Source organism: Pollicipes pollicipes, unplaced genomic scaffold, assembly GCF_011947565.3.
Source record: "Pollicipes pollicipes isolate AB1234 unplaced genomic scaffold, Ppol_2.1 Scaffold_4219;HRSCAF=4965_pilon_pilon_pilon, whole genome shotgun sequence".
In the NCBI taxonomy this organism is placed as follows: Eukaryota; Metazoa; Arthropoda; class Thecostraca; order Pollicipedomorpha; family Pollicipedidae; genus Pollicipes; species Pollicipes pollicipes.
In genome coordinates, this window is record NW_023596448.1 from 30,364,953 (window position 1) to 30,374,957 (window position 10,005).

At 66.4% G+C, this 10,005-nt stretch overlaps 1 protein-coding gene across 1 annotated transcript; it reads left to right on the plus strand.

The window, feature by feature from the left end:
* Positions 1-5,501, plus strand: LOC119095158 (BUB3-interacting and GLEBS motif-containing protein ZNF207). Its single transcript, XM_037218038.1, has 6 exons — positions 1-467; positions 807-900; positions 3,545-3,606; positions 3,917-4,052; positions 4,388-4,550; positions 5,449-5,501. The coding sequence occupies exons 1-6, from the start codon at positions 445-447 to the stop codon at positions 5,499-5,501; spliced, it is 531 nt and encodes a 176-aa protein (XP_037073933.1). The 5' UTR covers positions 1-444.
* Positions 5,502-10,005: the final 4,504 nt, after the last annotated feature.

Genomic DNA, 10,005 nt, shown 5'->3' on the forward strand with positions numbered 1-10,005 from the left:
TCAGAGTTGTTGAAGCACCATCATGGCCTCACTTGGCAGAGTTCTGTCTGTGATGAATGCTGCTGCTGGTACAATAACATGTGGTTTTGATCATCAGTGGGCACAGGCAGTGGTCTGTTCTGCTCATTTTAAATATCAAGTGTGCAGGTTTGCTACCTTGCGGCTCTCGGCTCTTCATCTGCTGCGAGCCCCACCAGCTCCAGTCGCCACCTATGTGCCCGGTCGCGTGACCCGGTCCCGGCGCCGCCCCCTCACCGGCTGCCCGCGCTGCCAGGCGAGCCGGCGGCCAGCCCGGACGCGCCGCAGCCGGGCAGCAAGCCGTCCACGCCCGTGTCGCCCAGCCCGGCCGGGTTCGCCGGCGGTCTGCCGGCGCTGCCCGGCCTGCCGGCGCTGCCCGGCTTGCCCGGCGCGGCCGGCCTCGGCCAGGTGGCGCAGATCGGCCCCATGGCGCCCTACATGCTGCCCGGGTCAGTGTACGGGACGGATCTCCTGTCGGGTGTTACAGCAGCGAGCTCATGGCGCTCTGTCGGCACTGTACGGCTATGTCGGCTGTTGTCATCTGCCACCTGCCGTGTGGGCGTGCATGGTCCGACCGGGTCTGGCGCTCGAGCAGGTGTGTTTGTGATGCTTGTCAAACCAATGACCCAGGCCCGGTGCACTGTTTCGTCGGGCGTTGTGCCGTCCTGTGTCGTGTTCGGAACAGTTGCCAGCTGTCAGCATTGGTTGCACTGCCATCTGCCTACACTTACGCTTATGGCCGCCTCGGCGTGTGGGGTGACCTTGTGCTCTCGCGCCGCCGCCGACAGCATGATGGGCCCGATGGGCGCGCTCGGCCCGATGTCGGGCATGCCGCTGGGCATGACGCACACCGCCGGCCGGCCCCTCTTCCCGTCGGCGCAGGTCAGTGGCTGGCGACGCCCGAGGCGCCTCGCCGCGGCGCAGAGTTGGGGTGGACTGTGCTCTGCTCTGGGAGGTGCGGGCGAGGCGGCGCGCCGTCAGGCGAGACGGGTCGGTGACGCTCCGGGCTGGAGCCTGCTGGCGCTGGCCGGACGGAGAGCGTTCGCTCGTGGAAGGGCGCGGTGAAGCATTAGTGACCGGGGCTGGGGAGGTCTGCACGGAGAGGTGGGTTGGATGTTTCGGGGCCTGTGGGTTGGTTGGCCCCCGTGCAAATAGCTGGTGAATGCCTGATGACCGGTGGCGCGACTGGAGCTGTCCACAAGGACGAGAAGCATTGTGGGGTTCTTGGTCCAGGATATCGTTGCATTATGGTTTTATACTGAACTTGTCCTTGGCCTCCTTTTTGATAAAATCCCGTGACATAGGTGTGTGAGGAGGCTTGTGCTATTATCTCACAAGGCGAGGAGGGTGTATTGAAATCATGACTTCATCGTGTGCTGACAGCAGCTACGTCGCAATGTTTATCCAGAGTCATTGCTGACAGGTTGAGCTGCCCCCCTCCCCCCCCCCCCTCCCGCGAGCCGTTGACGGTAGGCATGACACCGCTCCCCCCGGTTTGAAGAAATTAACATTACTGATTTATCAAGTTGATACATTTTTAGCTCGAATCGAGTACTGAAGGGAGTGTTCCACATTTGTGTGGAATTTTGAACCGAAAGGGCCATTTCAAAGATTATTCGGCGTAGTCACAGCCCTGCCTTTCTTAAGACCTCAACCCCTCCAGTTTCTGAGTTAGACGCCTGCCAAGCTGTGCAGACTTTTTCAAGGTTGCCCTGGCATCCGTGACGTCACAGCAACGTATTCAAATCCAGCCGTTACATAAGCCATGTGGCGATCAAGACCCAGCAAATACAGTTGTCGAGTCGGCCATGTCGGGCGTTCGTGAGCACGATTTCCAGGTAGACGGCCGTCAGTTGGCTCTTATCAATGTTATGTAAGTTGTGATGTCCAGTTTCAATGTCCTGACCCCACAACTCAATCTATACCACAATGCGGCTTCAACCGTATTCGCGCCACAACCAGCCACTATCTTCCGCGTGGCGAGCGGCCACCACAGGACGCAAACACTCCCCTCCCCCTGAGCACGTCCGCGTGCCGTCGACGGCTGCCGTCCGCGGCCGCGCCGCGCCGCGCCGCCGCGCGCCGTGACCGCCGCGTGACCCCCCGTCACCGTCGGCCGTGTGTCTGTCTGGCAGGCGGCTGCGGGCAGCGTAGCGTGTGTGTGTGACGTCGCGGCCGGCCCGGCTCTCCGCCCCGCCGCCTGTGGGGGTGGGGCCCGGTGCACCAGGTACCCACGCTCGATGTGACGGTCTCTTGGGCCGCGCGGCCGCCGCCGTGTCGGTGGAGCGCCGCACGCCGTTCGTTTTCGTGTTGAGCCCGCGCCCGTTTGTGACAATGCATGCGGCGGCGGCTGGTCAGCACTAGGAGGACTGGTTTCCGCTGCACCGTCCGTTTCTTGGATGATAGCACTTTTGTGTTTGAGATGCATGCGCGTGTCTGGTTCCTGCGCAGCGTTTGGTGTTTGTTTTTTGGAGCACCCAGTCTGTGCCTTTTACCACTACATTTTGGCCGCCTGAAGGAAGATTTCACGTTAACAACGCTCGAAACATATCGTTACGATATTTGTGTTACGTACCAACCCTTAGTCGCTTTCACGTATTATTCCGTAGCCGTCTTCATTAGCTCGCAGTGCGACCGTGATAAGAAACCCCGGTGCTTTGCCGCTCACAAGGGCCCGGCCACCCACACACGACGTCACATCGCTGCTCGGGTAGGAGTGAAGTGCTTGCCTTCCATGCTTCTGTCTCTGTGTGGCCCGCTCTGTGTCCTTTGCTGCCGTCGTGCTGGGCCAGGTTGCGGAGTGTCGGCCGACGCCCGAATCCGAAGGGCGCCGCGCGCTCTCCGATCGAAGCTGTGACGCGCCGGCGCCCGTCTGGCCGGCCGCGAGAGCCGCCGGCATACCGCGGCGCCTGGACGCCGCTCTTGACACCGGGTTCCGCGCGGCGGCAGCCAGCGGTAGCGGAAGCGTGTCCCGGTGGCGCCGGCGCCCGGCTATTTCGGTCGGCGTCCGCTCGCAGGCGGCCGGGCTGTCGTCAGCACGCCGACGGCTCCGTGCCATGCCGTGCCGTGCCGTGCGAGTCGACATTAGTGTCGGCGGCGCGCGGCCCGGGTGGCCGTCGCAGCTGTGGGTGCGGCAGCGACTGGTGGCGGAGTGTGGCACGGAGCAGGATGCTGGGCGGGAGAGGGTCCGTGGCCGCGCGGCCGGCGTCGGACCCACGTCTAGTCGTCGCGAGAGGAGTGAGGAGAGACGGAGCCGGCTCGGCGCCGTTGCGATGATACTGTGAGGTGCTGTGGTTCAGCTGCAGTTGCGGCGTGTCGCCACCCTCCCGCTGTGAAGTCAGCTGCCCGGGCGGCTGCCGGCTGCCCGCCGCCTGGCTCCGGCGGCGAGTGGGAGCCGACCGGCGTGCGGGGGAGCACGGCGTGACTTGTGTGATGATCTCTGAGGGGGTCTCGGGAGTCGCGGGGGCGCGGCTCGTCTTTACGCCCGACGGACGGCGTTGAGCGTGACCAGAGCCGTTGTCGACAGGGCTCGTCGCCGACGCCGCTGAGCAGCACCGCCGCGTCGCGCTCCACCTTCCCGGCGTACAGGTAGGTTTGCGGTTCGGTTCCCATCGCAGGAAACTTTCGCCAGCGCGGGAGACGTCCACGCGCGGTGGTACCGATTGAAGTTTGTGGGCTGATTCAATGTCGCGCTTGCGCTGTCGCCGGTAAGTGCAGCATCGTGGCTTTCTAACGCGGGTGGCCGATGTGTCCCACCTTCTCGCGGTGCTATGGGTGTAGATCGCCGTAGTTTGCATGCTAGCCGGCCGCAGGGGCGCGCCGTCCGGCCCGCTGTCCCAGCCAGGCCGGGCTGCGCGCTCGTCGCCGTTGGCTGACACCGCCGCCCGCTCGTCCGCAGCCAGGCGGGCGCCGCTTCGTCCAAGGCGGGTGGCGCCACCACGTCCAGCTCGTCAGGCGGCGCGCGTCCGGCGCTGATCCAGCAGGCGGCCGGCGCCACTAGCCGCATTGTGCACCCGGACGAGGATATTTCGCTGGTGAGTCGAACACACTCGGACCTCACAGTGCAGCATGGCCTGGCGTGGCCTTGTGCTAACATGCGGTGCGCGCTGTACAGCATATGGGATGACCTTGGCCGTGGTTTAACCTTGACCCGGCGTCAAACGGGACTGGAACTTGATCTTGTCATTGCCTGCTTCGGCCTGAACTGCGCTGACCTTAACTTAGCCGTGTCATGTAGCATGTGCATGCTGTGGGACGACCTCGACCTGACCACGACTGGCTCTGGCCGTGACTGTGGCCGTAACCGTGACCGTGATCGTGATCGTGACCGTGACCGTGACCGTGACCGTGATCCGCCGTCCGGCCGCAGGAGGAGAGCCGACTGCGGCTGCCGCGCTACCAGCGGTACCGACCGCGACCGGCAGCCTCGCCAGGCGTGGCAGCCGCCGCTGCCGCCGCTGCCGCCGCCGCGGCCGCAAACGCCGCCAACGCCGCCGCCGCCGCCAACGCCACCGCCCGCCCTGGCCGCCGAGGTGAGCCATACGGCGACGCGGCCGGTGCCGAGGGGAGGCGGAGATGAGGGTTGGGGTGCACCCGGTGTGGTGGTGTGGGGATGGTCACCACCAGCGTGTGTGGCGCCCCAGCTGCTCCGCCGGGAACGGCAGCTGTCTGCCGGTGTCGGCGCTGGGACTCGCTCGCCGGCGCGCGCTGGTCACGGTGCCGCCCACAGCGAGGTGTCTGTTTTGAATCGTGGGCGGAGTGTGCAGGGTGGCTGCCTGCGGGGTTACACTGTCCGCCGGTCGCTGCCTGGCAGCTCTGTGCAGACCGCGGCCGGGGACGACGCCGACCCGCAGAATCTCTCCCGGTGCGTCACAGTCTCCGATCTGGGCTGGGCAGTTCTCACGCCCTGCCATACAGCGGGGCGGGTGCTCTGGCTTTTTGAGCGCGCTGCCGATGCGCCCTTAAGCTTCGGGCGCCAATCAACCGGCGTGGGAGGAACTCACTTCGCCGATTTCGCATTCCGATGTCTCGTAGCTGGGCTAAAAATTCCGCATCGTTGTCTGGGATCAGTCGGTGGCGTTTGCACATGGGGGAGCAGATAGCCGGTTTGGTGTTGGTGACGAGCGGTGCCCGTCCCACAAAGGGGTGTCAGGATGGTGGGTGAAAAGCACAGTAATCTTCCGCTAGAGTAAGGGACGTGTGTCCGCTCCGCACTTGGGTTGGGGGTGGGGTGAGGGATCGGATGAGCGCTTCTTCAGGCGTAGTGTCCCCCATTTGGATAGGGGCGTTGAGCGGCCACAGGCCTGCTTCCAGCGCACGTGCTGCTGGTGCGGAGCGCACCCCGTCCGCGCCTGCCTCTCAGTCACGTCCGCGAGGACGGGAGCCGGCACTGCCGTGTCTGACACGGACAGCGAGCGCACGCGCCCACAGCGTTCGCGTCCGCCCGCCCGTCCGCCCGCCACGACCACATCGTCCAGCGTTAATGTCCGTCTGTTTTCAGAGCGAGCTGTGCGCGCGCGTGCGCGCGGACGCGGCGCCGGCGCCCCAGCGGCGCCCTCTCTGTGCCCCCCGCGCCGCCTGAGTAGCTTACTAACGGGCGGCGGCGCGGCCCGCACGCGCGCGCCGGCCGCGCCCGGCTTTGAGCGGCGCCGCCGTGCGTGTGGCGGCGCCGCCCCGCTGCTTCGGCCACCGGCTGCCGTGTGCCGCTCACGTGTGCGTAGTGGTCTGCCGGCGGCGGGCGCGACGCATGCCCGCGCGCCCGCCGCCGGCCGTGTGGTGTCCCGCGTCCGGATTGGCGCCAGCGTGTCTAGTGCCCGCCCGGCCCGGTCCGGCCAGCCAGCGGGCCGGCCGGCCGGCTTTCCCAGCTCTGCATGTGGCGCCGGCCGCGTCTCCCCGGCAGTAGTGAGGTCCGGCTGGCCTGTGCTCTCCGGCTTCAGGGGTGTCTGGCTGTCCCGCGCAAGGCTTTCGGGCTGGCCGGCTGTCGGTTGCAGGGCTGCCCGGTTGTGTAGCGGAGCGGCTGCCGGCTGCGCGCCGTCCCGGCCGCCCGGCTCCGTGCTGCCTGATGCTCGGCCGGGCCGACTGTCCGGACGTGTGGCGTGTGGCCAGCGGCTGGCCGGCTCTGTCACTCGCGGCTCACTGGCGGTGTGGCTGGCAGCACTCGGTGGCAGGACACTCCGACGTGGATTTTTCTCTAAATGCCCGGCCCGAGACTGCGTCCGGCTTGTCTAGCTAGCGCCCGGCCGAGTTGCCGGGTGGCGGGCGGGAGACGCTGTCTCGGCCTCGCCGGCTGCCGCGGGCGGACCGCGTCCGTCCGTGCGGCGGCCCTCCGCCGCCCGTGCGCTGCACGACCGGCGGGCGCCGGTCGATCGCTGACCGGGCGCCGCTGTTGCAGGAGGAGCGGCGCAGCCAACTGGCCAAGTACCAGCAGCAGGTGCGCGCGGCGGCGGCGGCGGCGGCGGCGCAGGCGCAGATGGCGCCGCAGCCGGTCATGTCGCTGGCGTCGTTGATGGGCGCCGCCGGGCAGCCGCGTCTCTTCGTCAGCCAGGCCTCGCCCATGCCCATGCAGGTAGGCCGCGGGCGGCGCCGGCACTAGCCAGAGGCCACGCCGGCGAATGCCGTCGACACATTGTGACACTCAGGTCATGCGCGAGATCGCAAGGGGGAGGGGGGTGGAAGGGGGGGATGGACGTGCGGTCGGCTTTGTACCATAAAAGGGCGCGCGACGACGTACGTCGCGTATGTTTTGTTTAGTGTCGGTTCACGAGTGAGCTACACGGATTGCCATGCGGTCACCCGTGGTCTCCGAGCCGCCCTGGGCCGTCCGAGAGAGACGCGGACCGTCTGACGGTCGGCCGCCGCCGTGCGCCGCCAGATGCCGCAGCTGCTGCGGCCCGGCTACTCGCTGGCCATGCCGCCCATGCAGCAGATGCCGCAGCTGATGGCGCAGCCGCAGCCGCAGCAGTTCCTGCTGGCCCGGCCGCCCTTCGGCGCCGGTGAGTGACGGCCGCCGAGCGTGGCCAGCTCGACCTCGCCGCTGGTCTGACCGCTGCCGTTCTGGTGCTGTCCCTGTGCCGGCGTGGGTGTGTGCGTGCGTGTGTCGTTCATATGTGCGTGCTTGATCCTCAGCAGGCCGCCCGTCGGTCCCCAGACCCCCCCCCCCCCTCCGGGTCTGGCAGACGCTGAGGTCCGTCTCGCCGCCCCCTCCTGTGAAGTGGTTCCGTCGCCGTTGCGTTCGAGTCCCGGTCACCGCCCGCTGATCTCGCCGTACATGGACGTGGCGTTTTTTGTGCGCTTCATCGATGAGAGCCGGGAGGTGGGATAAGGGCCTCCGTGTATGTGTGTGGGGGGGGGGGGGGGGGTGGCGCACCGGTCGCCCTGTGTTATGACTGACTGGCACTAAAATGGACGGCGACTGGCGAGAAAACGGTTGTGGGATTGGTGCAGAGGGGGAGGGGGGGGGGGGGGAAGGCGGGGGCAAAATGAGTCCAGCCTTTGGCACACCCTTACACAACGATGAATGATTAGATTGGGGGAGAGTGTAGGGGCAGCCATGCCTGTGTTCCGTGCTATTTCCGTGCGCATGCCGTTTTTCAGTTATTTGCTTTCCGGGGTAAAATTCTTCGAAACGGAACGACTGCCCGAACAGTTCACTACCAGCTGGTTTTTCCGTTCCTGCAAAGAAACTTCCTCAAGATCGTGGTTTTAAAAGTGAAGAAGGGCAAACGGCAAATTGCCAGAAGAGATATGTAGTGAGAGTGACAAAAATTTGGTCACGATCACATGTCTTCTGTGTTTTAAGTTCTTGTAGATGAAACCTGATTCACCCGTATATACTTGCCAACCACTTTTGCTCAATCACATCTGTTTTGGACCTGCAACACAATTGAAACATTCAAAGACTAATCACAGATTCATCCGAGGCCCTCGTCGAAAAGCATTTCTGAGATCTGCCTGAAGGCGAAGTGTTTCTCACGCATAGCTGAGAAATAGGCCGTCGTTTCAAACGCCCCCGTAAGCCCAAATCACTGGGATTCCCATGTATCCGCCGCCGTACTACGTCGCCAACACCACTTCTGAAACGGATCGCACGCGCGCAAGCTCCTCCACATTGCCGGGGTCCTCCGCGCAGGGAGATTCTCCAATTTCCGACCGGGCGTTTCCGCTGTTTGGGAGCCCTTTGCGTCGTGGTTTGGCTCGCGCCGTTGGGCGCGCCTCGCTTTCCCGCACCTCAGAGCAGTCGCCAACCAGCGAATATTTTGCAGACCGCTGTGAGCGCGCGGGCTAGCCCGTTTCGATGCTCAGGCGGCGCGCGCGCGCTTGGCGAGTCGCCGTGGAGACGTTCCGGGGCAGATAAGTGTGCTCGGCCACGGGGCCGGGGTCGTGCACAGCAGCTCGCACCCGACGGCGACCGCCGGTCACCCGGCCGGCCGCCGGCCGCTGGTTGTCATGGTTACCGCTTGGCTGATGCTGTAGGCGTTTGTCTCGCTCTCTGTCTCCTGTCTGTCACGCCCTCCCGCCTCTCTTTTCTCTCTCTCTCTCTGTCTCTGTCTCCGTCTCTCTCTCTCTCTTTCTCTCTGTCTCTCTCTCTCTCCGTTTGGCCTGCGGTCCGCGGAGGCGCGGACGGGCGCGGGACGGGAGCTTGGCCGGCGCCGGCGCCGCCTGACTGACCGGTGGAGGGGAACGGTAGCGCATGGCCGCTCGATAGCACCCCTGTCACTAACGGGAGCCGGCCGGCGCGCCGGCCGGCGGCGTCAGGTGAGTCTGGGGACCGGGCGCAGGTGAGTGCGCACCGCCCGCCCGGCCGCCGCTGCGCCATCGTGGCCGCCGTTGTCGTCGGCGTGGCCGTCCTGCGCGTCGCCTGACTCGACCGGCCGTGTGTCGTTGCAGCGCACCTGCTGGCGCCCGGCTCGCCCTTTTTGCCGCCGGGACTGCAGCTGCCACCCGGCTACCTCGCGGCGCCGCCGGCGGCGCCCATGCTGGCCGCGCCGGCGCCGTTCCCGCCGTCCGCCGCCGCCGCCGCCGCGTCGCTGGTGCCGCGCTTCATCTTCCGGTAGAGCCCGCGCCGTCGCCGCCGCCCGCGCCAGCGCGCGCGCTAGTGCGCCGACCCCGCCGCCGACGACGATGATGATACTCGCGCCGCTGTCCGTGCCGGCGAGCCGGCGGCGGCGGCCGCGGCGGCCGCTCGCTCGCCCCGCCGCACCGCCGCCCGGCCGTGGCCGGCGGCACGTGATATTTCTAGTCCCCTGACAGAGGAAGAAAGAGAGAGAGAGAGAGACTGAGAGAGATAGAGAGAGAGAGAATGTGAGCGTCGCTGGAGGGCGGGGGCGGGCGGCCACGGCCGTCGCCGCCGCCGCCGAGGACGTCCTCGCCAGAAGGCTGACCGGTTTCCCGTTCTCTCTGTCGATAGCTAGTGGACCGCGCTTTCGCGTGCCAAGTTGCCCAACTGTGAGTACTGTGGCTCGGATGGGGTAAGCTTGTGCGCATCAGCAACCGGACACGTTTTGTTCGTATACCTGTCTTCTTTGTACACTGCTTCGTCTGCATGCGGGCTGCCGGGCACCGGCGCCGTAGTCCCAGGCGCTGACGCCCGGAGCCCGATCTGACCCGGGTTGACCTAGTCGCTAGCGGTCTGGAGGGTCGCCTCACCGTCGTGCTGCCCCCGGCACCAGGGCCGGGTCCGTGCATGCCGCTCCGGCCCGACCCGACCCGACCTGGCCTCGGGTCGCTGTGCGTGTGCGTGTGTCTGCGTGCCGCCCGGTCCTGCCCGCCCTGGCCCTGCCCTGTCCCCGCCGCGGCCCCGTCGATCCTGCTTCGCCCACCTTCCGTCCGTCCGTCCGTGCGTCCTGTCCTGTCCTGTCCTGTCCTGTCCTGTCTCGTCTCTTCTCTCGCCGCGTCTGCTGAGGGTCCCGCTGGGAAGACGTCGGGCGCCCGCTGCGGAGCGTCCAGCTGACGGAGACCCCACCGCGAACCGGGCGTCGGAGGGAGGGC